The sequence below is a fragment of the Ochotona curzoniae genome, unplaced genomic scaffold (assembly GCF_017591425.1).
Source record: "Ochotona curzoniae isolate NIBS_2020 unplaced genomic scaffold, NIBS_Ocur_1.0 scaffold_4701, whole genome shotgun sequence".
Lineage (NCBI taxonomy): Eukaryota > Metazoa > Chordata > Mammalia > Lagomorpha > Ochotonidae > Ochotona > Ochotona curzoniae.
The window spans coordinates 84,028,067-84,054,400 of NW_024467122.1; the positions used below are offsets into that span (position 1 = coordinate 84,028,067).

The window sequence follows — 26,334 nt, forward strand, 5'->3', positions numbered from 1 at the left end:
TGAGAGACTCTGACACATGCTCACCAAACTTAGAAAACTCCACTAAACAATATCCAGCCCCACCAGCAGGGCCCAAACATGGCTGGCCACATCAGTGTCTGAGTGAGATTCCTAGAGGCAGTGGGGATCCCTAGAAACAGGCACAAGATTCCTGTGGTCAGCCAAGGCTGGGACCTTCTGCTCCACTTGGATTCCAGACCCTAGTTCCTACAGCTGGAGCATGCCAGCTGGTGTTTGTCAACCTCGAGCTTGCGCCTATGACTGTGCAGAAAGGATTTTTTACACTTAAAACAAAATCATGAATTTGCAAACAGCTGCTCACATTATTAGTAAGAGCCTCGCGTCCCATATTTATCCCACGCCTCGCCATGTGCTAGATGCCTAATAAATCCTGGTTGGGAGACGGAAGAGTTATCACTTGTTATCTGGCTTCAATTAGCTTTTTGCTTGTCAAAGAAGGCAAGCTCACTTCGCTTAGACATCATCTAAACATCAACAGCCTTCATGTCGTACCTCAAAGCAAAGCACAGAGAGGCAGACAGCTTTGCAGAAAAAAATGGGCCTCATAATGAGGAACTATCACACGACACGATTTTCTTCCACCAGACACAGGACATACATCCACAGCACAGGCCTTTCAGGCTAATACTTTCATCTCATCCAAAACTGTTAAACTGCCGGAACTGGGAAAAGCTTCTAGGAACTGCATAGTAAACAATCATTGGCCCCTTATCAACAAGCAAGTGAAGAAAAGGGGGGAAAAAAAAAGTCCAGCTGGCCAAGCGTGAGGGCCAGAATGCAAGCTGCACCAGGGCAGCCTGTGGGAGCCTGGTCCCCAGGCGGTCATCTCTGGCTGTCACACCTAGTGCCACCTGCACCCACCCCTCCACAAGCTGGTGCCGGCAGGATGCTGGCCACTGCAGAACCTGGGAGTCACAACACCCCAGCTTCATTCCAGCTCTGTGAGTCCTGCCACTGTCTAGACCCTCAGGTTCCTTAGGGGGCTCCTGGAGCCATGACCACCTGTGTCCCAATCCTGACTCACACACTAGCTGTGACGCTACCTCTCTGGGCCTCCACATTGCTTCCCTGTTCACGTGAGGATGCTGTTAGCGTGGGGGGAGCTCTCTTATGGAGCTGCTAGTACCCAGCCATGAGAACAGTACCTGGCTAAAATGGGTATTCAACATAACTGAACTATCATCAGTTGCCAAGTTTCCTTTTGTTTTCATGCTTTTGTCAGGTCACAAAACTGACTGGGCTGTAAAGCTGACCTTAACAGACGTGGGACTATTTAATAGCCTGTTTTTATCTCAATGTGGCCATTCATTCATTCATTCATTTCACTATAGAAGTGATAATATGCTTGCTTACAGGGTACCACCCAGGCTGTGGACAGAACACCATTGAATTGTAGATTCTCCCCTAACATGGGGACAGCTCTGAATTTCTAGAAAGTTTCAGCACATAGCATTTTGGGTGGGGCTGCGGTGTTGTGGCTGGAATGAGATGGCAGATATGTATCAGGGATCCAGCTCCCAACCCCGGTTGTGGGAGTAGAAGCAGAGGCCCCAGCCAGGATGAACTCAATGGGTACCCAGGTGGCCATGCAGGAAGAAGAACGCACCCTTGACCACTGGCCTCTCTCTATTCTTCCTGCCAAGCCTTACAGCTTGCTGTGCTTTTCTTCTTCCATCTCCCTAGACCTGTGAAAGCCAGCTAAAGCACCTCTTCCTGAAGCAGCTCTCTCTCTCTCTCTCTCTCTCTCTCTCTCTCTCTGCAGGTCTCTGTTGTAGTTTCTCAGCAGCTGCTGCATGGGGAGGGCTGGGCTGGCTCTCCCATGTGCACAGGCATTAGCTGCCACACCTTTGTGCAGGGAAGGGCCACAGGTACCGTGGACAGGTGTCTGAGAAAGTCTGGCCATGCATGCTGGTGCTCACTGCAAGCGGGGACCAGGGAAGGGCGAAGCAGCTCCCCAGCATGCCCCAGGCCCAGCCAGGACCGGAATTAATGTGGCTGGACACCAACGCCAATGTCCCTTAAGCACGCAGAGCCTCCCTCTTCCTATCTTCAGCCTCCATGTGTATTTGTTTTCCTACTGCTTTTTTTTTTTTTTTTTGACAAGTATTTCCTCAGAGTCTATCAGGGACCTGGGTGCTAGGGGACCTGACGATGCTGGTTGAGTCACCCAGGGGTGAGTCCCTCTCAGCCCCCGTGTACTTGCCTCTTCCAGAATATTATCTGCCCTGCAAACTCAAGGTCATGTACTCCAAGTAACTTCCCACCCTGTACATTCATGCTTCCCAGACCTGCACTTGCTATTCTGACAACACTTGTAGAATTTATTCTTTAAAAAAAAAAAAAAATTCGGGCCCGGCACGGTGGCGCAAGTGGTTAAAGGTCCTCGCCTTGCACGCCCGGGATCCCATATGGGCGCCGGTTCTAATCCCGGCAGCCCTGCTTCCCTTCCAGCTCCCTGCCTGTGGCCTGGGAAAGCAGTCAAGGACAGCCCAAAGCTTTGGGAACCTGCACCCGCGTGGGAGACCCGGAAGAGGCTCCTGGCTTCGGACCGGCATAGCATCGGCCCGTTGCGCTCACTTGGGGAGTGAATCATCGGACGGAAGATCTTCCTCTCTGTCTCTCCTCTCTGTATATCCACCTTTCCAATAAAAAAAAAATAAATAAAATAAAATAAATAAATCTTTAAAAAAATAATAAAAAAAATTAAAAAAAATAAAAAAAATAAAAAAAAATTCAAGATCCTTTATCAGACACATCCTCAAAGCAGTGTGCACTCAAATACTCTGAAAGAACTTTCCAGAAAAGTTCATAGATTACTGGAACCCAAAGCTGAGAGTGTGTGTAGTGGGGGAGGGGGCGAAGCACGTTGAAGATTCCATCAGTTTTACCCAGAGTCTCTCAATTTCTACTGCCCCAAAACCAGACACCTCCACGTGCTGTGCCCTGAGCTCAGATCCAGCAGCCAATGGCAGCACTACAGCCCAGTTCTCTCTGCCTCATACCAGCCTGCTGCTTGGGCACCTTTCCCTGGGCCTCCCTAGGGCTGACATCCCTCACGTGTCCCATAAGTAATGTGCCTTTGAAGAGTGCTCAGAACCACAGATGCCACCAAGTGGGAGTAGCACGAATGCTTTAAAGCAAGACAACTCTCAAGATCAAAGGAGCTACCCAGGACAAGAGTTCTCCCACATCCCGGAAAGGCAGCCTAACAAAAAAGGATGAGTGAACAGGGATGGGGGAAGGGCCCAAGGGGCACAGGACAGGCTCAGCAGCCAGACAAAGGCAAGGGTAGGGGGTGCAGGTGCAGCGATGCCAGGCATACACACTGGCACACGTGGGGGGGCAGCACAGGCAAGAGACACGGCAGAGACAGGGGCATGTGGGCAGGCGTGCAATACGGATGGTGTGAGAGGCGCGTACCTTCTTTCCGTTGGGGTTCCGCCGCCGCGGGCCTGGGAGTGCCGGCTGCCCCGCAGTGAGGCAGGCCCTTGGACGCCAGCAGCGTCAGAGCTGGGCGCGGCGCGCAGCTCCTGGCGGCTCCGGTGTAGAGGCACCGACGTGCGCACAGCTGACAGCACGCGGCCCGTGAAGGCTCTCGCTGGGGTGCGGGCAGAGCCAGGCAGGCAGGGCCGCGTCTGTTCCTTCACGCCCCCGCTGCAGCTGCGAGAGCAGGCAGACCAGGGACCCCAGGTACCCCATATGCCGGGAGAGCCGCCACCATCATCTTCGGCGTCGCCCTCAGCCGCCGCCGCCATCCGCTGTGGGACCTGCGGAGACAGAGGCCATTAGGGACCCAAGACTGCCTTGTGCTACACCCCGGCTTTGGGAGGGCCTGGTTGCCGGGGTCTCCCTGAGATTTCTTGTGCTTCAAGAGGCACGGATGAGTCCACAGGAACGGCTTCAAACCTGGCATCAAACAAGCATTTGAGAAAAACTGAAGACAAACATTTCCTGCTTCCACCGGGAATTCACATTAGTGAAAATATGGGCAAGTCTGAGTTGTGTTCAGTGGCTGGTCCTCCACTTGTAGCACTAGCATCCCATACGGACCTGAAAGAAACATCTTGTTCCTAGCTTTGGAACAGCTCAGCTCCTGCCATGTGGCCTCGTGGGAGTGAACCAGCAGATGGAAGATGTCTCTATCTCTCTCCTTTCTTCTGAAACTCTGCCTTTCCAATAAACTCTGCAGTGTCACCCACCAGCTGAAAGCCTCAGTGTACAAACTGCTCAAACGCAGAGGGGTGCTAGGAGCAAGTGCATGTGGTCCCTGCATTGTGGGAGCCTGCACTGAGTTCCCACTGCTGTGGTGACCTGGGCTAGGCATTGAGGACCCAGAGCAGAGGGCAAAACAACCCCAACCCGCTGAAGTGCCCTGGATTGGCAAAGCCTAGACAACCCACACCTGTACAGGCCCTGAGTAGTGTCCTCTTTGCCCCCAGGATCCTGCAGGGACTGGCTGCCCCTGCAGGAAGCAGTACCTTTCAGAGCCAGGCTGCACATTATCCCAGCAGCCCCTGCTCGATGCCAGTCCCACGCACAGAAGGAACCATTCTCAGAACTGTCATGGACCTGCCATGGTCTAGACCACGTCTATCCAGCACCTGACCCTCACAAGTTCTGGCACTTCCTGCCCTCCCCCAATCCCAGCTCAGCCCAGATGTCCTTTCTGCTTGTAGGTTCCTGAGCCACTTGAGGCTTTTCCTTTAGAACAGGGTTTTCAGAGAGCCACAAGCTCCATCTACCAACAAAATGATGCCCTGAGATCCGGCTGTCTTTTCCTGGATGGGCCCTGGCTTTGCATAGCACAGTCTGACCCTCAGGGAAGTGCAAAGGCCTCACACTGCCCGCCTCTCCCTCCATCCCCACAGTGCCCTGAGTGATGAGACATCATCCCAGTATCATCATTACAAAGAGTTTCACAGGGAGCTAACACCTTGTCTGGTGCTAGCAAATGAGTGCTGACTCTGTAACAGGTGCCTCTGGGGTCACTGACAGCCAGCGCTCAGGGCCTGGGAAACACTCAGGCCCCCAGAGAGGCAGTCACCCCAAAGTCACATCCTTACTGTGTTGAGGCCACCATATTGAGTCAAGTTTTACCATATTGCAGCTCTCACATAGTGGTCTCTGGACAACCTCTGCCCACCTGGTCACCCTGGGAGGTCAGTGCTGCTTGGCTTCGACTACAGGGAAGAAACAGGGCCATGTGTTCTCAGACCATATGATGTCACCAGATCACACCAGACTAAGCTTCTCCCCCCACCATTCCTGGTTTGGGGACTAACACTTCCCCCTGCAGCAGACCACATCCAGCCCGTGGGGTTGGTGGGAAAGGGAACACCTGGGGAGGTGTTCTGAGAATAGCAGGGATAACAGGAATAAATGAATAAAAGGTTGAAATGAGCTCAGGCCCACGTGGGGATGGCAAGGTGCCTGCTCCCTCCTGCTCTCATTCCACAGAGCACCAGGACATGGCTGTGGGTTCAGCACGTAGCTACCTGTAAAAGTACTCCCCACGGCTCGTCCATCCCCAGGACAGTCTCCTGTTGCCCAAGTGGTCAGGAAGGTCCCTGGGGACTGACAGCATGAAGCCATGTCCCCCACCCCACTCCCATACTCCTGAGAGCTGAGCTTCGGGGAAGTGCCTTCAGATGCCAGCTAGGTACCCGGGGCAGGAACCCAACCAGAGTGGCGTTTTTAGAGCACAAGCTAGGAACAGAAGAAAACTGGGAAAATAGAAAGGCCAGAAGGAAGGAGGTAAAACAGAGAGAAAAGGAAGGACAAAGAAACAAATTAGAGGAAAAATAAGGAGAGGGAACTTGGAGACAGCCTCCTTCGGCTACTCAGTCTCCATCTTCCTGCCATTTCTTCCCATCTGACCCATGTCACCACCTGCTCCTGCTCCGCAGACACACGTGGGATTTCTGGGAGAAACTGACAGTTGTTGTGAGATAGAATATTCTGGAAACCAGGACACAAAGGCAGACTCCTGTTATTCACTGGCAAAGCATGAAACACAAAGATGACATCCCCCTCCCCAGACTCCGACCAGGAAGGGACCAGGGCAAAAGCAGCTAGTCGCATGTGGCATAGACTGTCAGCTGAGGCTGTGGGTAGGCAGGCATCACAGGTGAACCTGGCTGCGCATCCCCTCTGAGGCCACCCATCTGTGTCACTCGATGCCAAAGGTCAACTGCAACACGCTGGCCAGCATCTGTGCATCTGATCCTGGCCATTGGGGTTTCTCATTTCCCTAGCTGTATAACCTTCAGGACCCCATCCCACTCATGCTCTGCCGCAGACTGTGACGTGGGCATCTAACATCCCATGTTCCCCGAACCCTGGGGTGACCTGAATGGGGTGTGTAGGCTGCTGTGGGTCAGGGGAGGATCTGTAGGGCACATCAGCTCAGGTCTACCTTTGGAGACAGACAAGGTCAGAACCAGCCAGTGCGCCAAGTTGCGCACACAAGGGCTGATAATGTAACATGTTTCCTAAGAACAGCAAAATCCAGAAACAATCTAAATGTCTATGATTATACCCAGGGGTGAGAGGAAATCTTCGGTGATTTTACAGATGTATGTCATAGAGGAAACAATTTCATGGATTTTAAAAATACACAAAATTCACAATCTCACTCATCTACAGCCCAGGAGACTAAAGCTCTTCACAGACACTTCTTGAAGCATTACATTGGAAATACTAAAACTGCTGATACTTGATCATTTTTTGAGCTATAGCAATGAAACTTTGTAAAAGTCATAATTTTCACATGATTCAATCTCATATGAGTTCTTTGACCCCAGAAACCCAAGAATCTCAGCAAGTAACTTGTTTCCCACCAAATGGGCGGCAGAAGTGGAAAAGCAGACGCTATGTGACAAGGCTGATCGACCAACTAACTGCCATCTACCATCTGATTGTGAACTTATGTGTGTTCTGGTGCTCTGCAGCCTCCCTGCCCACCTCCCACCCCAGTTCACTCCACAGATTCCCCGAGGCTTCTGTGGCTTGCCAGGAAGAGACCTAGGCCATCCCTAAGGAGTTATAGATATTCCCACATACTTATACTGGCTGGTAACCAAGATAACATCACTACCTTGAACCCAGGACCTGAAGCAGAGACAGCAGTGGTGGGGAGACCAGAGGTTAAGAGAGGCTGTTTCAACTTGGAGGTGCCCATGTCCAGAAGAACTGTGCAGAGGGCATTCCCTGAGCATGGCCAGCAGAGAGCTAAGACTCCCCTAAGACCCACTGGGTCAAGCAGGTGCTCTTCAGGACACAGAACAAGTGAGCTTACAGTGAGGATGGGGCTGTGGCATCACAGCCTAGCACTGAGCCCAAGGAGAGTCAAATAAACCAGGTTTGGGCAACTCAACCAGGCATTGCTGCGGTGAGCAACACAGCTCTGTGTGCAAGCAGTCTCCTAATACAACCTTCAGCATGACTGCACTGCAGCCACGCTAACATGTAAGAAACAGGCTGGGTGAGGGGAGAAGCAGAAATACAAACTTACAATTCATGACTGTGGTGGCTGGGCCTCTGGGGTAAGCTTTCTCGTGATTTCAAAAACTTCAACTATGGTGACAGCATTTCTTGCTCATTAAGTAAACAGATTAAAGGGAGAGTGATTCAGATCAGACTTGAGAGTAGGGAAGCTCAGAAAGGAGGCTGTCACAGCATGGCAGGAGCAAACCACAATGAAGGCTTAGCTTGGGGTGTTGACACCGGTGTGAAAAAATTGTGGCTTCTAAGGCTCTTCCTACAAAATTAAATCTGCCATCTGCCATGAGCCACAGGCAAAGGGTGAAATTCTAGGGTCTTGTTCCAGAGCACAGCTGGAAAGCCCGGGCTTGGTTTTAGATGCATAATAAAGCAAAAATACACCTCTGTGTTTGCAGCAGTGGACCCAGCTGTGAAAACCTGCAAACATGTGGAAACAAGAGAACAAGGACACCTGTGACCCCAATGCTCTGCAAACTTAAAACCATACCCCAGCCTGGGGCTACTACACTGGCCCTCCCTGAGACACAAACATCCCAATCGTGATCACCTGTGTCTTGACAATGATGTACACTTCAAGCAGCCCCAAACCCCACCTCTCCATGTGAACTGCAACACAGCAGCTGCAGAGTCTGTATCCAAGCCTGGTTTACAGGGGAGACTAGGTCAGAACAGGCCCCGCAGATGCCCTCAGCGGCAGATGCAACATGTGTGAGTCCAGCACCTCAGGAGCAAGTAAATATCTCCACGGCACCCAAGCAAAGGACAAGAGCAGAGGCTGAGGCAGAGAAAGCATTGGGTCCTGCAGAGGAAACCAAGACAGGGACAAGTGGCATGAGCAATGCCGTACAAATCCCAGCTCTGTCCATCACTCCCCATGGCGCCCTGCCTGTATCCACGAACCCGGAGTCTCCAGAGTTTGTGTCCAGAAAAGCAGAGTGCAGTAAGAGGATGTGGGGGGGGGGGAAAGAGGAGGAGGGCAGGACTTGAATTACGCGGGGGTCGTCGGTCTGTGGCTCTGACCTCCATTTCCAGTAAGACCAGCCAAATGGATACAGTGTGGCTGAGATCCCTCAGTACTAACACGCTCTGATTTTTTCCTAGGTAAGAACCAATATCCCAGGATGCAGGCAGCACCCCCCCCACCCCACCCCCAGCCCCAGGGTGCCCCAGCAGAAGAGGTTCTAAGCACAGAAGGTCTTTCTGACCCACTAAACAAAGGAGGTTTAGGGGCTGCCCACGATGCTCAGTGGCCTGTCTAAGGCAGAGCAGACCAAGGGAGAGACACCAGGATGTGTATAAATAATGAAAAGCACACATCTTTCAGAGATGACCTGGCTCTTCCATCCCCAATCACCTGGAAACTCAACTCAGTCTAACTAGAATCAAAGAGCCGAACCTGGGCACTCGTGTCGTGCTCTGTGCTGTCCCCCTTGGCATGGTGCTCTCATCAGCAACTGCCCATCTGCATCCCAGGCCAGGCAGGATGGACAAGAGAACGAGGAATGCTCAGAACAAATAGGGCCACCCTTGGGTTTTCCCATGTGTCAGGGGATCCTGCCTGTGGCTGGGACCAAGGGCACCTGGCCAGTCCTCGGCATTTCCCAGAAGGAAGCCTCTTCTGAGAGCTTCTGTGGGAAACATCTGCCTCAAGGGCAGAGCAGTGCAAACAGCAGGTGCAGGCGAAGCTGAAAATGGACTGAGACAGACCCTACCCAGCTTCTGTCCACTCAATACCAACCTCGTCGTTTTGTGTTGCTCTCCTGTTGATCAAAGTCTCTTGGATTCATTTATTTAAAAAGTAGCATGGAGAGGTAGGGAGAGATAGAGAGAGATCTTCCATCTACTGGTTCACTCCCCAGATGATTGCAAACATAGCCACACACACACACACACAAACCTTATGTCACTCACTGGGCGCTGTTCACGGGAGCCTGGACAGACTTCTCAGATCCCAGCTTCTATCCAGTCCAGCCCTGACTGATGCAGACACTTGGGCTGTGAACCAGAGGATGGAAAAGCTCTATCTGACACAGATGAATATTATTTTTTAAAAAAGAGACTAGATTACTATGGTTGGTTATACAGTTTCCTTACTAGAATTAATAACAGCATCATTTATAGGATAAGAAGGGACTTCTGGTAACCATCTCTGGCTCCACCTGAAGCTGCAGGCTCTGGACACCTGCAGAAAAGAGTGCTGCCCTTCTCAGCTCAAGACCTGGACTTGCCCACCGAGGAAGGCTCCTCCTATCCACCTTCCCCGACCCATGTGGGCAGCTTTCTCCGGCTCTCCAAACATCTCCAGTCACCCTGGCTCTGGGCCAAGAATCATTTTCAGAGCTGGGGGCTTACCAGCTCTGTTTAAAAAAAAAAAAAAAGCAAAAGCAAACACTCCCTCCTTTAGATGAGGAGGTGACTGGAACTTGTCCTGGGATCCTGAGAGCAGGTGTTGAAACTGGGATCCTGAGGGCAGGAGTCCCTGAGGGGGAAATGTCACTGCGTTACAAGGCACAACTACTTCCAGCATTTGCAGCTGCTGGAGGGTCGAGGGCCTGTGTGCTTGATGACAGAGCCCTGTGTCAACCCGACACAGTCATTTACTCCATGTCCTGTACCCACAGGACAGCTGCTAACAGGAAGGGTGCAAGGGCCCTCCTCATCTCTCTACTTTCTTCTGCTCCACGGGATCCTCCTTCACATGGGGAGGTTTTCAGGGTCTCAGGCTTGAAGAAGACAGAAAACATAACTTAATGCCTCAAGTTCAGGCTATAAATCCCACAAGATCTTCACGGTTTGTGTTCTGGGAACCACGAGACACCGATCTGGTGACATGTTCCTAGACTTTCTCTTCACCATGTCTGTCTGTCCTAGACACAAAAAGCAATTCAAGGAAATGGTGCCGCCACCACACCGATACATAATGGTGGACCCATGCGGTCATCATCTGCTTCTCCTGCCCTGATGGGTAAGGAGCAGAGCAGTACCAGGTGTGGCCCCACATCACATTCCGGTCTTGGATTTTATTGATGGCAACAATGGGTCATGATAAGAGCCTGCGGGTTCCACTTAAACACACCTTATAGCTAATAAATCCTTAAGAATTGTTTGCTTGTTTATTATATCTACTTTTGCTTATTTTAAAGGTAGAGTGATAGAGAGAAGAGGACAGACAGAGTGAAGGCTCTTTCATTTGCTGGGTCACTCTTCCAATGGATACAACAGCACAGGGTTTGGCCAAGCCAAAGCCAGGAACCAGAAGCTTCTTCTGGGTCTCTCATGTAAATGCATGGGGCCCAGGCATTCGGGCTATTCTCTGCTGCTTTTCCCAGGCCATTAGCAGGGAGCTGGATTGAAAGTAGAACAGTCAAGACTTGAACCAGCACACATATGGGATGTCTGTGTCATATGTGGAGGCTTACCCTGCTAGTTGCTTAGTTATTACAAGTAGAAAACGCCAACATTTAACCCATCTCTCATGCAGGAACTTGGGCTCTTACCACATACCATTGCACATAAGAACTCTTGGGAACCTGGTAAATGTGTTCCCATAAGTCATGCCCCAGTTTTCCATTGTCCGATTTTCTTTGGCATCTCTCCCCGGAGAGTCCACTGGCAAAATCCAGGCATTCGGTGGTCCCTGACCACACTACTACCAAGACTGAGTGCTAATGTTATACACGGAGTGCCCACTCACACAGCCAGGGAACAGCCAGACCAGACAGCACCTAGAACTCACAGGAATTCACTGCTTCACCCCCAGACCCTCCCTGAGTCCATACATCCTGAACACAGCTGGACAGGCTCAGAGCAGCCAGTCCGAGACAATGGGGACTAAAACAGCAGTAGAAGTGACAGAGAGCTCCCAGGAATGTCGGGGTGTGCTGGTAGGCACCCTCACTGTCCCTGGGACCTGCCCATGAAGGGAGGACTCGAAGGGCTTCCAATAAACCTGCTGCTGCAGCTTCTAGATCAGCAGTTCTCAGCCTGGGGTAGCAGCAGGGGACATTAGGCACGTCCAGGGACACCTATGGCTACTGTCACAACAGGGGCTGGTAACACCACTGCTGTCTCCTGGATAGAGGATGAAACACTACCACAGTCTATGGCACACACCCTGCCCCATGTGATTAATACATGCATTTACAGGCACATACTGCTGCCACACACAGGCACACATTTCCTGCCATGGATGCACACAGGTAAATGCAATACCCCTTGCCACACATGCACTTGCACGCACATATATGTATGCATATACACACACGTACAAATGCACACAATCCCTGCCAGGCATGCACATATATGCATACACTTTGTCACAATGCACACTCACATACAGCTGTGCATACCCCCACTGCACCAGCGCATATGCACACACCCAACACACATGAAAAACACATATGTCCTCTACCACGCACGTGTACACATGCACACACGTGCACACGTGCACACATGCACACACGTGCAATATGTATATACATACATTCGTGCATATCTGCCACACATACACACTGGCAGGGACACAACCCCCAGGGCACTGGCACTGTAGCTGAGAGGAGGCTAGGGCAGCAGGAGTCAGCTTACAAGGAAAGGCTGGGAACTGAGAATGTGGGATGCTTGTGGAGCCCCAGCTCCACCTGGCCCTGACTCCACTGGCACCCAGGCCGAGGGATCCTGGCATCCAACATGCCTCTTGGCCTACCACTGGCAGACAGTGAACACAGGTTGTTTTTAAACCGGGCCTTGAGTAAAATTATACGGCAGGGGATTCTCAGAGCTGGCCGGCAGGGGAGAAAGGAATGTGGCTGTGACTCACAAGATGCTGGAGGGTGGCCCTGCACTCTGCATCACGTGGGTCAGATACAAAGGGTTTATCCAAAAACACATGGGCTTTCATGATGCCAGGAACGCCTGGCCAGGTAAACAAGGGCAAATCACACAAGGTCCAAGCTGGGCACTGACCTAGCTGGCTCAGTGGTGGTCCTGGGAACAGACCTGCAGCATGTGGAACCCTGCGCACCATACAGAGCTTGATGCTGTATATGGTGCCACCTGGCCCAGACCTCCTTCTGCACTCACAGCTACCTTGGAATGATGCTGATAACTCCTGTACTCCATGCTTCCCTGCTCCCAAAATGGGTAAACTGAGGCAGCAAGCACCTGGAAGAAGGGTAACCTTGGAGAGATGTGGAGGAGTCTACAAGCAAGCCCCAGTGCAGTGAACACAGGCTCAGGTTAATGGAGGGGCTGGGGACAGAGGGATGTCTGGACAGCACAGTCTTTCAGTGACAGACTCAGTGATCCCTGGTAGGCCACTGCACAGAGCTAAGCTCTGGAATCCTTGCCAGTCAAGAGGACTGAATGGCCAAGGGGACTGGAAGCCACCCCATCCACCTGGCATTAATGGACTGTGAGCTCTCTATCTGATACACGGGTGGATTCTCGGCAATCCCCATCCGACTGACATGAGTAGACTCTGAGTGCCCTTCATTGGGTGCACTTGTAGACTATGAGCTACAATGACCAAAAAAGGTCACGCTGTGGTGCCTTTCCTGTCCCCACTCTTAGCTTTTCCCCACTGCTTCGTGCAGTGCCACTTTCTCGAGCCTTCCTCTCCATGACACCTGCTCATTATCTACGTCCCCATCCACACATCTATCAGACACACACCCACCACCCTACAGCCACTGTCCACCCCCTGACTCTAGTGTGAAGGGTCCTCTGGGGATTGGCAAAGTACAGCCATCCCCCTCGTGGCCTGGGAGGACAAGAGACCAGTCGCATGGCCCACAGAACAGCAAGCTGAGCTGTCTTAACCTCCAAAGCAGTCTGGATAGCCCACCAGATTCTTTCCCATGCTGGGGTGAATGGGCGAGGGGTCTGACCTTTAAACTTGGGGAGACAGAGGTTAGCTCCGGTCAAACACCTGGGCCTAACAAGCATCCTGAGGCTGGAAGTTGCTAGAAGTAGAAGATCCTCTGGAAATCACACAAAGCAGCAGAAAGGGTCGGGGGGCAGAGGAAAGGGGAGACCCACTTCTGAGGAAGGCAGGGCTCAAAGCCACAGGTTGGCTTTCTGGTTTGGCATTGTGAGCTAGAACAAACATGAGCATCAAACTCTGTGTGGTGTGCAGGGTTCCACAGGCCACGGGTCTGTTCCGAGAACCACCGCTGAGCCAGCCAGGTCAGTGCCCAGCTCGGAAGAGAACGTAGAAGCACCCAGGACTCGGTGCCACAGCTGTATCTTGGCTTCTACCTGTCTCAGAAAAAGCTTCAAGAGCAGGAACTTGCCTTTCTCCACCCTCTGCCCCAAGGGAAAGGCTAGACTATGGACATGTTCCAGTGGGTGTGTGTGTAGCTGCACTAGGCCCTCCAGAGTTTCAAGAACGTGGCTCTCGGCCTTTCAGGCATAACCACCGGGACCGGCTCCAGCACTGGCTTTTGATGCCGTCTCCCCAGCACCACCCACCTGCTCTGTGCTTCTATCTGAGTCCCTCCAGAATCTTCCCCTAACTCTACCTAGTTCCTGCTCGCCTATGCTCAGGGCTCGAAGGCAGGGCACACAGTGTGACCGATAAAGGTCACCTGGCGGCTCTGCAGCCATCCTGACCACCACATTCCCAAATTCATGTTCATATTCAGGCCCTGTGAGCTCCCCAGTCCAGCAGCATGAGCCTCCCAGGCTGAGATTTACAGACTTGCAGCGTCCACCAGCAGCCACCCTAACATAACCATTGCAGACAGGGCTGAGGGCACCATATTTTTGGAGCCAGTGGTACCCAGGTGAGTTAAGCTCTGCTGCCCCCAAGCTAGCTAGCACTGTTCCCTTCTGTGCTACCATGTACCAGCAAGCCCCACACAGCTGAGCACACACAGGGTGGTCTTCTCCTGCAGTTCTCATCCTCAGCGAGCACACCTGTGTGATGAGGATGCTCTGACCACACAAGATTACATCGCCTGGGACAAGGCAGTAAGAGCCTCTAGCTCAAGGTGTGGACCTGCACTGGGCTCTCCACAATGTTAGCTGAAAGAAAGAACACAGGAAGGAGGGAGAAAGAAGCAATCAGGAGATCAAAGGCCCAGATTGGCCACACCCATGCGGCCCCTGGGCCCTGATTACCAGGAGGCATTGTGCCCAGCTCACAGGAACTCCCCAGGCCTTCCCAAAGCCTCTGCCTGTCCTGACTGCATTCTTGGAAAGGCAACATTGCTATCTCAACTTTGGCCACGGAGTCATGCCTGTGAGCAAACCAAGATATACCGCTGTCTCATGGAAACCCTGATGCCAGGTGGAGATTTAGGTGAGAAGCAGGGCAGAATAGCAGGTGGCAGCAAGCCAACCCAGGTGCCCTGTTTGCAAAGCTTCCATTGGTGGTATGGTGGGGAGCAGCAAGGCTCAGGGGCTTGGATTGAGGCCAAGGGAGCTTCTGGGTTCCCTGCACTGAGCTCCCTATCATTTAGCCTAAGGCCAGACTCATCCCTGCACCCAAACAGCCCAAATTCATCCTTTTACGGCTTTACAGCACTTGCCAGGCATGATCAAGGAAAACATGCAATGGGGAACATTGTCAGTAATGATAAACACGAAGGCTGGCCAGAGGAGTGAGCCATCTGGTCACCCCAACAACAGTCCCATCTTAAGACTTGGCTCCAATCAAGCAAGTCCCAACAAGCAATACACCAGCAACCTAGCTCCCAGCAGAGGCTTGGGCAGGTCAAGCCAGCCGTAGTTGTGGAGAAACGAACTAGGGGAATACATTTTCTTTGGTTCTCTTTAGAAATGCAGATGCAGGGACCAGTGCAATGGTTCAACAGGCTAATCCTCTGCCCTGTGGCATCCCATAGGGGCACCAGTTCTAGTGCCAGCTGCTCCACTTCCAATCCAGCTCCCTGCTAATGGTCTGAGAAAGCAGAAGATGGCCCAAGGCCTTGTACCCCTGCACCCACATGGGAGACCTGGGAGAAGTTCCTGACTCCTAGCTGCAGACCAGCCCAGCTTTGGTGGTGGTAGCCATTAGGGGAGTGAACTAGCAGATGGAAGACCTCTCTATGTCTCTTCCTCTTTCGGTATAATTTTGCATGCCCAATAAAAATAACTAGATTTTAAAAAAAAGTCGAAATGCAGATGCAGTGTCCGGGGCTGATGTAAGCCTGAAAAGCATTACAGGACGAATGTAGTTTGCATAGTTTCACAACTGAACAGGCATTCAGAGCCAGCAGAGCCATCTGTCTCCAATTCCACAGCCTCGGAGCTGTCAGAAGCCACTGCCTTTGGCCCCAGCTTCTCAGCATCCAGTGCCTGGAAAGCAGCAGCACTTGGCCACAAAGGCTTGTTCCTGTCCCCAATAGCAGCTTTTCTTGCCCAGTTATAAGCTAATGTGTCTGTCCAGTGTCCCACACCAGGTCACTGAGGAGACCCCTGACAGCCACATGTGGAAGGGGAGGCTGCACATCCTCTCTCTGCCTTTAGCACATAAAGGGCAGGACTTTCATGTTGGCAGGTGTCTCTCAGTCCTCTTATGCTGCACCCAAATCCTTTCAAGGGACACGATCCTGCTTCCCATCCTGCTGCTGGGGGAGAGGCCACATTCCAATAAACGAGGTGTGTCCCACCTACAACCAACCTCATCTCCAAGCTCACCCACTACTCACGCCAAGTGCCTGGTGCAGAGGCCAAGGTGGTGTCTCCATGTGCAGCAAACCTCTGCTAGCTCCAAACAGAAGGGTCAGACCAGCGATGGTGGGGTGATCCAAAACACTCAGACCCATGTCCTGAGTTCCTCTTGGAAGCGGGAGGCTTCTGTCTGGAAGCTGCTGTCAGCTGGAAGTCTCTGGCATTCCCGCTGCGCAGCTTGTTGGGTTTGGAAACACAGACTGCAGCAGGGCCATCTCTGCGCAGCTTGTTGGGTTTGGAAACACAGACCGCAGCAGGGCCATCTCTCCTCCTGGCATCTGAGCAGCAGGGCACATACCTGAGGCTGAGTGACTTCCTGCAAGCCTCTGAGAGTGCAGCCTGGAAAGGCTGATAACTGTTGACCCTATGAACTTCACGGAGCATCTGCCAATCCAGCTACAGGATAATTCATGGAGTGAGGAGTTATGGAAAGGAGTATGGGGAAGACAACAAACTTCACAGGGGTGGAGCACATGGCCTCACAGCTAACACACCTGTTAGGACACCTGCGTTCTGCAGGACCACAAAATCTGGATTTGAATCCCAGCTCTGGTTCCTGACTTCAGTTTCTAGCTGATGCCCAATCTGGAAGGCAGCTGTGAGGACTGAAGTGCCTGGGCTCCTGCCATGCATGTGGGAGACCCAGACTGAGTTGTCAACCCCCTGTTTCAGCCTCAGTCCTGCCTCTCCCACGCTACTTGCTGCTTTAGGTTATTTGGGGAGTGGGTGGGAGCTGTGTCTCAGCTCTTCCTTTCTGCCTCTTGGAAACAGAAATGATGAAAAATGTGTACTAGAAAAAGGTATGCATGGCTTTGGAGAACTTTCTTCACCAGAAGAACTCTATAAACTTTCTGAAGCACACCCATAGGCCACTGCTATGTAAGAGGTTCCCCTGGCCAGGACTGGACCCTATTCAGGGCTTCCACTTCTTCCGGGGGCACACAGCACACCTCCAGCTTTTCTCCAGCCCCGTTTGCTCTTCCTCACCCCAGGACACTACCTCAGAGCTTTTCCCTCCCCACCAACCACCATCAGAGTAACCCTTTTTCTCTACACAGCATTTTAATTAATTTATTTAATGACCACATCCCCAAAAATTCATGCTTGGCTTATAACAGTGAGCTCAGAGTCCCCCTCTTTGAGTTTCACTCTCATCTATGCAATGAAATTCACAGTGGCTTCAGTTGCATGGAGAGGGTGGCTGACCAGCATGGCTGTCACTTCCTCACTGTCACCCCTGTGGTCCCAAACCCCAGCCAGGCCCTGCCCAGAGCACCTCCTACCTGCATCATCACAGCTTCTGTGTCCCTGGAAGGATGGGTGATCTGCAGCTAACACACCCCCAGTCAGGCCCAAGAACAAATCCAAAAGCTTTCCTGTGCAAGTGTCTATATCCTGTACTCCCACCCTCAACCTCCAACACAAGCAGTGGAGCAGAACAGAGAACAGGATATTCTCCATGGTACCCAGAGACAACCCTGAAGATCAAAGACTTCCCTCATACTCTGACATGCCATATCCTTCATCTTTTCTGAGTACATCCTAAAGCTGTGGGGTTAAAGAAATCAAACTACCCAGACAACACACTCTATGCTCGGAGTTTGAACACAAAGTGGGAAGTTAAAGCAAGATGGAAGAAAACTTGGGCTTATGACCTCAAACCTCTCGCCTGTGCAGCGAGGACACCAACGATTGCTAGCACCTCCCAGAGAGACCAGGTTAACACATGGGTTTTGGCATCCCAGAAAGGCGGTAGGGGGAATTGCCACAATTGCCAGTGGCTGATATATTCTGAACAAAGTTCAAAGCTTGGCCCTTTAACAGGTTTTAGCTTCGTCTAGGCTGACTTATCTGCACGTGGCCAGACTGGAACCCTACACAGCAAAGGAAACTCTAGGTAACCTGCAGCCAACACCAGAAACTCCAGGGGCCCAGGAGATTGGCTTGGGATTTAACCCACTTCCAAAGGGTGACAAGGGTCATGAGGATGATTCATCCTGTTAATGTGAACCCTAGGAGGCAGTAGATGTTGGCTCAAGTAGGTGGCTCCTTGCCCCCGACATGGGAGACCTGGATTGAGTTCTAAGCTCCCAGCTAGAGCCTAGCTCTGCCATGTTGTATTTGGGAGGAAAAACAACAAATGGGAGTACTCTCTCTTCTTCTTCCATGCTGCCCTCCCAAAGAAATAATCTGTTCTTTTCGTTTTTAAAAAATCAGAAGTGGAAACGTTGGAACAGTAGGTTAGGCAGTCATATTCCATATCAGGGTTCTGGCGATTTGCTTCCAATCCAGCTCCTTGCTAATGCTTCCTGGGAGTTAGATGACAGTCCAAGTACTTGAGCCTCTGCAGCACATGTGGGAGACCAGATGGAGTCCTAAGCTTCTAGGCTTAACCTAATTCAGCCCTGTTTATCATTAGCATTTTGGGAGAAAACCAACAGATGAAAGATACTTCTCTCTCTCTCTCCCCCCACTCCTCCCTCACAGTCACTCTTTCAAGTAGATGAAAACAATAATAAACATCTTTTTAAAGATTTGATCAACACCTCACAGGAGGAAAGCTAGCCTTAACAAGCAGACTTCATTTCTTTTTCCCAAAGACTAAGATTCGTGGCCTCAGAGATAAGTTCTTCCATCTCTCCAAATCTTGTCTTAACTGTTATCTGGCCTGGAGACAGAACATAGTGGGGAATTTAGGAGTTATTTTTAAAAAGGCACCTTTTATGGTTTGGGTTTGTAAAAGTGTGGGAGGGAATGGAAATTTTGAGAAAAAAAATTAAAGCACATAAAATACTCCTTTTTCTTAGAACCATTTATAGTCCCGGAGTCAGTCCCGGAGTCACTCTGTTAGGGTCAGAATGCACAGAACCATGAGCCCGCACAGCCCAGCTTCAGAGTTCATGTCTGAGGCAGAGCCACGAGAGGACAGTTTGTCTAGGCAATAAAAACAAACTCCTAATGCATTTGCTTTTAAATACTGCGACAGATGGAACTGTAAACTTGCAAGGAAGGAATTTCTCTCCATGGACTGTGTGTGTTCCTACGAGATGAGCAAAATACTTTGGAGAAAAAGAAATATTTACATATAGACAAAGATTTCTTGCCCCTAAACTTAGTCACAATTAAATACTCAAAAGAGCAAGAAATCAGGGTAAAGGGTGTCATAGAGAGCGAATTCTCAAAACTCAAAGTGTGTCATTTTTGCATGCACAATGTGGAATGCCAGCCCTACTTCCCAGTCTCCCTAGCTCAAGTGGCCCAGGGTCTGCCCTGCCTCCTCTGAGGATTACTGGGATGGCTCAGCGTGTCCTCAGCACAGAATACGCAGCCTCCATGTTTCCGTTCAATGTCTACAGATCAAACACTTGCAGCAGACAGGGGTTAACAATAGGATTCTCAACTAGAAAATCCCAGGACCTCCTTCTGGAGTCCATGCCAGAGAGAGAAAAAAGTTCTCACATCCTGTTACTAGCCAGAGCTGAAGCCAGAAATTCCACCCAGGTCTCCTATGAGGGTGGCAAGTACACAACGCCTTGGGTCATCATTGCCTCCCGGGGTACACAGTAGCAGGAAGCTGGCTCAGAAGCAGAGTAGCCTGGAATCAAATCATGCACACTGACATGGAATGAATGCAGGAGTCCCAACTGTCAACTCAGCCACTGCATCAACAGCCCACCTCAGAAGTCTAAAAGATTCATTTCAAAAAGATTTATTTATTTATCTGAAAAGCAGATTTGCAGCTAAACAGAGATAAACAAACAGACGTCTTCCATCTGTGGATTTACTCCTATCTGAAGTTGGGAGCCAGGAGCTGCTTCTGGCTTTCCCATGTGGGTGCAGGGGCCCAAGGACTTGAGCCATCTTCTGTTGCTTTTGCAGGCACATTAGCAGGGAGCTGGTTTAGAAGCAGAGCAGCTGGGACTTCAGCCGGAGCCTGTATGGAATGCCGTTACCCAATGGCAGAGGCATACCCTGCTATGTCGCAGTCCCAGGCCTGTGATCCAACCCCTTTTCCTAGGCTCACTTGGATCCTGGATGGTCTCTCACACCAGCTGACCACCCAAGTCATCTGTCCATTTTCTAATTGGGTTATTCAACTCTTCTCTAATGGTCTGTACATTTTGAATAGGAAACTTGGTCAACTGCATCATTTGGAAATCTTCACCCTGTCCATTGTTCTGCTCTTTTTATGATGTCGTGATGTTTAGATGTCTGTAATTTTAATGAAGTACAATTCCCTGATAGTTAGTGCCTCTCAGACTTGTGTAAGAAATCTTCAGGGTGGAGGAGGTGGAGGAGGTAGCTTTAGACTACTGCCTGGGATGCAAGCATTCTACGTGGGCACTGGTCTTAGCTGCTCACTTCTAATCCAGCTCCCTCATAAATGTCAGGGAAAGCAGCAGAAGACAGCCCAAATGTTTGGGCCCCTGCACCCATGTGGGAGATGCAAAACAAAGCTCCTGGGTCCTGTGTCTGTTCAGGCTCCAGCCTGGCCCTGCCCTGGCTATTGCAACCCACATGCAAGTGAACCAACAGATGGAAAATCTCTATATCTCTCTCTGTCTCCCCCTCACCCTGCCTGTGCCTTTCACATAAATATTTTTTTAAAAAGAGAGAAATCTGTCCACTTCTCATTAGGAGGACATTCCCTTAATGCCTTCTCCTAAATCCTGACTGTTCTTTCCTTTCCCCTTTGTCAGGGCAGCAGTGATACCACAAGATGCTTTGTGAAGCCTGAAGCTGTGTGTGCTCCTCTGCAGCTTTAACTTCCATATCCACTGTCAAGAAGCACCCACATCTTGGCTGCACAGGGCACTACTGCATGAGGGGACAGTGGCTCTGACCCCCTCAGGAGGCCCTCTCCTGGCTGCCACAAGACCAGCTTATCAGACAGCAACACAAACACCCTCCCGCCCTTGCTTCACCCTGCAGTGCCACTGTTCCCTGTGCTCAAAAGTTTCTAAACAGTAGGGTGAAGTTCCCTTTGGCTGGTGAGCCTTGAGGGTGAATTTTTATTTCCTATTTCTAGTTTCCAACTCTACGCATGCATACTTTTCATAAAAACATGTACCCAAAAGAAAGTTCAGCAGCTGTAACGTCTGTGTCTGTCGTTTCTTCCCCAGGAGCTTAGAGCTCCTCATGCCTTGCGGCTCCTTCCCGGGTAGAGCAGGGGATGGCCCCATTCCCACCTGCATGGCGGTTGGCACAGAAAAGCTCCCTGCAGCCTACAAAAGTTCCCTAACTCATATCTTTACTCTTTTCAGTAAGGACTTGGTCAAGGGTTTTCCTGCTCTTTATCCCTCCTTATATACAAATGAAACCCAGGAAACTTTTTTTTTTTGCAATGCGGTCGCTTGCCACGTCTCAGGAGCAGACGGAGGCTGAGCAATGCTTTGGGCCGCTGCTCAGGTTGCAGGAGCAAGGGGATCCCTTCTGGAAAGAGCCATTCTTCGCCAGGGTTCCGTCTTCCTGATTATTATGGGATGGTTTCTGCAGAGCTGTATCCAGCCACCAGGATACAAATGACGTCTCCCTGCCAGAGAGTAACTGACCCTCCCCTCCAGAAATGCTTCCATATGCTAAAGCTGGACGCCATCGCCATCATGAGAAAACAAAGGCGTGCCTTTGGTAGCCAGCATCTACCCACACACAGAGCTGCAACGTGCCCAGATTAATGTCCCCGCAGAATTCCCTGAAAATGGTTTGTTAATTCCTCCATTCCCTGCTGAAAACAGGGAGTGGATCTGGGGGTCAGCCACCATTCAACTCTGATTTACTGAAGTCGTGAAAAATAGCTAGATGGCAATTGTCAGCCTTACACGGTCATGTAAAAAAATGTACGCCTTCCCTCCCGGATTCTTCGCGTTTCTTAAAAGTTCCAGGAGGAGACACACTGCACAGACAAACACACATACATTTAACTCCTTCCTAACCCAGCCACAGCACAGGATGCCACGCCTAGTTCAGAAACCCATTCTTGAATGGAAGGTTTTATTGGGAACATAGCCAGACTCATGCATGAAGCTCATCTATGGCTTCCTTTGGGGCCGTAGAATCAGTGTGATGGGCTTTACAGCTGAAGAACCTGCAAAGAGTTCCAATGCCCCAGAAGAAAAGAAACTGCTGGCCTGGTGTTAACAAGCACTGCTTTGCTTCTGAATTTTCAGGGACTGCTTCTACTGCCAAGGGAAGAGTCTGGGAGACAGGGCCAGGAGGGCAGCCAGGGGCACCTAAGCCCTGGAGAAGCACCAAGAGATGCCCACCACACACACACAAACACTGCCTCGCCCCTCTCTTGGGTCATGAGCAGTAATGCTGGGGGCTGTGTCTGAGATACCCCAAAACCATTCTAAGATGCACATCCTCCAAGTTAGGAACCACGTAAATGACCATTTTAAAAATGCCATCTCTTTTTCCACAGTTAAGTTCTTAATATTTTCATAAAATGGGGGGGGGGGAGGGGATAACCATCTCCTAAGCCAGGAGAGTCTGTGCTCAGTTTGATAATTCAACAATGTGAAGCAATCCATAAACCCTCTTTCCCTCCACTTCTCAGAATACCTTAAGAAAGAGGAAGATATGGCCTGGCACAGTAGTGTAACAGCTAAAGTCCTCACCTTGGACGTGCCCACATGGGTGCCAGTTCTAATTTCAGTGGCCTGGCTTCCCATCGAGCACACTGCTTGTGGCCTGGGAAAGCAGTCAAGGATGACCCAAAGACTTGGGACCCTGCATCTGCACAGGAGATCCAAAAGAGACTCCGAGCTCCTGGCTTCGGATCGGAGCAATCCCAGCCATTGTGGCTGTTTGGGGAGTGAATCAACAGATGAAAGATCTTCCTTTCTGTCTCTCCTCCTCTCTGTATATCTAACTTTCCAATAAAAATAAAGTAAATCTAGTTTAAAAAAAAAAAAGAAAAGAAAGAAAGAGGAAGGTAGGGACCTGCCAGTGTAGCTTGAAAAAAAAAATCAGGGAGAACCAAAGCAACACAGTCACCTGTAAAACTGCTTCAGTTCCTAGTACAGTAACCACTTGAGCGAGAAGGTGGTGGCTAGCAGGTGGGAGGCACTGCTTATTAGAATCAACACTGTGACTGCACTAGTCAGAAATAACTGCTACCATTGCCATAAGGTAGACACGAAGCAGTCTCTCTTGATATGCGGACAAGCTAGGAGTAACTCTCCAAGCAAACCCAACAAAAGGATGCTCAGGTGTTAGCCAGGCTTGCACTCTGCCTGCCAGACATGCCACAAGTGTTTTCACCATGTCGCACACCAGGTTCCAGAGCTGGGAATGTGGCAGTACTGGGAAGACCCCACACTCACAGAGCAGATGGTTGAGTAGGGCATACAGTACAGCAGAGACGCACATGGGTCCAGAAGCAGTGGGGAAAACACCCATGGAAAAAGAAACAGAAGACGCATTGGACCAGAATGCCAAGAATGCTCCCAGGAAGGACTCCTGGCAGCAAAATCCAAGCGATTGTCTTCTCAGCCACCCCCCCTTCTGGGAGCTCCTCACCCAGGATGGGACCGGACCGACTCCATCGCACCGAGGAGCAAGCATCTACCTTCCTCTCAGGAGACTGAATTTCACGGAGGGCCTCCTGGACAGCCAACGGGGTTGTGGGGCCTTTCTCAGGGTCATATCCTGCACCTGTTTCTAAAACTGCATTGGTCAGGCACCATTCACTCTGTATAGGACAGCATGAGGCTCAAGGCTGGATGGGTCACCACTATGATCCACACAGCCTAGGAGGAAGCTTGGTTAATGAGGCCCACTCACTTCCCTTCCCAATGCCCTATCCACCCTTCTCCATCTCTTCTGGTGACTTGGGAGTCTGGTTTCTACAGAATGAGCCAAGGTTTCATGTCTCTTGTCTGTTGGTCAGTTCAGCCAAAGAGAGGGCCCTTGGATGTGGTGGAGAGAAAGAAAGGGCCAAGTTCTTCCTCCCTATCCTCCTCCCTGCCTGACCACCACTGGCAGTGACCATCAAGAGACCTCTGGCATAGCTTCAGACATGGCTTTCTCCTCTCAGGAACCCTCCCTTTGCCCTTATGGTGCCCTTGGAGAGAGCCAAAGCATCATACTGGTACATCCCTGTTCCACCACTATCCCTTATAACGTGCCTTCTCTGAGCCCTGCCCAAGTCTGTGGAATCTTTCCCCATGATCTTGCCCAAGGAGAAGCAACATGGGCAGACATTGGTCCAAGCAGTGCTTCTCTCCCTCCTCCCACCCACTAGAGCTGGCAGTGTTGGCTATAGGGACCTTGCCCCACAGCAGAGAATGAAGGTTCCAGGCATCTACTTACCTTTCTGTGGTCAGTAGAGGGCTGTGGGCAGACAAGCGGGAACCCAAGCAGCAGGATGGAGCCCAGGACCCTGTGGAGGAAACACAGCATCAGGCAAGAGGTCTGTGAGTGTGTACTGACAGCAGCAGGCAGATCGTCATCACAGGGAGAAGGCATGTGAGCCAGGCACTTGATGGGACCTGATTGGAGACATTCTGGGTCCAGATCCACGGGAGGCCACTGCAGGGTTGGCCATGGTGCAGACTCAGGTAGAATCCCAGCTTCACACTTGCACCCACAAGGAATCAGAAGTCAGAATATTTCACTTCTGGGGGGCCTTAGTGCCTACCCTGTGAACTGGGACAACAGAAGCCAGATGGCAGGTGGGAGAAAATCTGGTAGGCTACAATCTGTGCCTCTCAGCCAGTCCTGGGGTGGGAGGAAGGCAGGGTAAAGTGGGCCTTGCCCCTCCTGCCAACTCCCTGCATGGGGACCAGGAATGTGCCCTCAGCCCTTTCTGGTCTACCACGGACAGCACAGCCGTGGGGATCCTCACTGTCCCTAGCCCTGACTGAAACCTGCAAACAGCGTGAGACCTCGCACATCCGGCACATCCAGGCTGGAATCCTAGCTACACACTGGGTGGTCTTGGGTCATTTCATGTCCCAGAGCCTCCAGGCTTTAGCCTCCATGAGGTGACAGGTGACACTGCCAGCAGTCACTGAGTCGAGGGGAGGGTTTGGGGAGGGTCTTAAGGGGGAGGGACAGGTGCAGCCTGAGCAGTCTTTGACCTCAGATCACTAGCATCCTACAAAGATACTTGTCGCCCGGCGCAATGGCCTAGTGGTTAAGGTCCTCGCCTTGCACGCCCGGGATCCCATGTGGGCGCCTGTGCTAATCCCGGCAGCCCCGCTTCCCATCCAGCTCCCTGCCTGTGGCCTGGGAAAGCAGTCGAGGACGGCCCAAAGCTTTGGACCCTGCACCCGCGAGGGAGACCCGGACGAAGCTCCTGGCTTCGGATTGGCATAGCATTGGCCGTTGCACTCACTTGGGGAGTGAATCATCAGATGGAAGATCTTCCTCTCTGTCTCTCCTCCTCTCTGTATATCTGCTTTTCCAATAAAAATAAAATAAATCTTTAAAAAAAAAAACAAAAACACTTGTCCAAGGACAAATTTGAGGGCAGCTAAAGTCAATAATACAGCAGCTCCAAATTTAGTGGGGATTTTTTGTTGTTGTTGTTTGTGGTTTTTTTGTTTTGTTTTGTTTTTGTTTTCTATGAAAGGCAGAGAGAGGGAGAAAAAGGATTCCTCTGCTGGTTGACTTCCCAAATACCTACCACAGCTGGGGTCGAGCCAGGCCCAAGCTGGGAGCCCCAAAATGAATCCAGATCACACACATGGATGGCAGTGACCCATTTACTTAAACCATCCCTGTGCCTACCATGGGGTGGTGGAGCCAGGAGCAGAGCTGGGACTTGAACCCAGGAACATCAAGGTGGGCGGGCACATGGTATCTTGATCGACATCTTCTAAAATTCTTATTTATTAATTTTCATTTTTATTTGGAAGACAGACGAAAAAGGCAAATGAAAAGACAGCTTCCATCTGCTGGTTCACTGCCCTTCCCCGCTCCCCACCACACACACACACACACACACACACACGCCTATAAGAGGCAGGGCTGGACCAGGTTGGAATTCGACTCGGATCTGTCACATGGGTGGCAGCAGAGGGACCCAAATGCTTGAGCCATCACCTGCTGCTGCCTCCAAAGTCTGTATGAACAGGAAACTGATCAGGAATGAAGGAGGTGGGACTCAAGCCAGGCACTTTGACAGGGCAT

At 51.1% G+C, this 26,334-nt stretch overlaps 1 protein-coding gene across 1 annotated transcript in view; it reads right to left on the bottom strand.

Moving 5' to 3' along the window:
* The window catches only part of THSD4 (thrombospondin type 1 domain containing 4), a 324,275-nt gene extending 299,530 nt beyond the window's left edge, over nt 1-24,745 (bottom strand). The window contains exons 1-3 of the mRNA XM_040968485.1: nt 24,690-24,745; nt 24,511-24,580; nt 3,442-3,788 (exon numbers count right to left, since the gene is read on the bottom strand). Coding sequence (XP_040824419.1) covers nt 3,442-3,788; nt 24,511-24,580; nt 24,690-24,745 — 473 coding nt within the window. The remainder of the gene's footprint in view (nt 1-3,441; nt 3,789-24,510; nt 24,581-24,689) is intronic.
* Between the last annotated feature and the right edge of the window lie 1,589 nt (nt 24,746-26,334).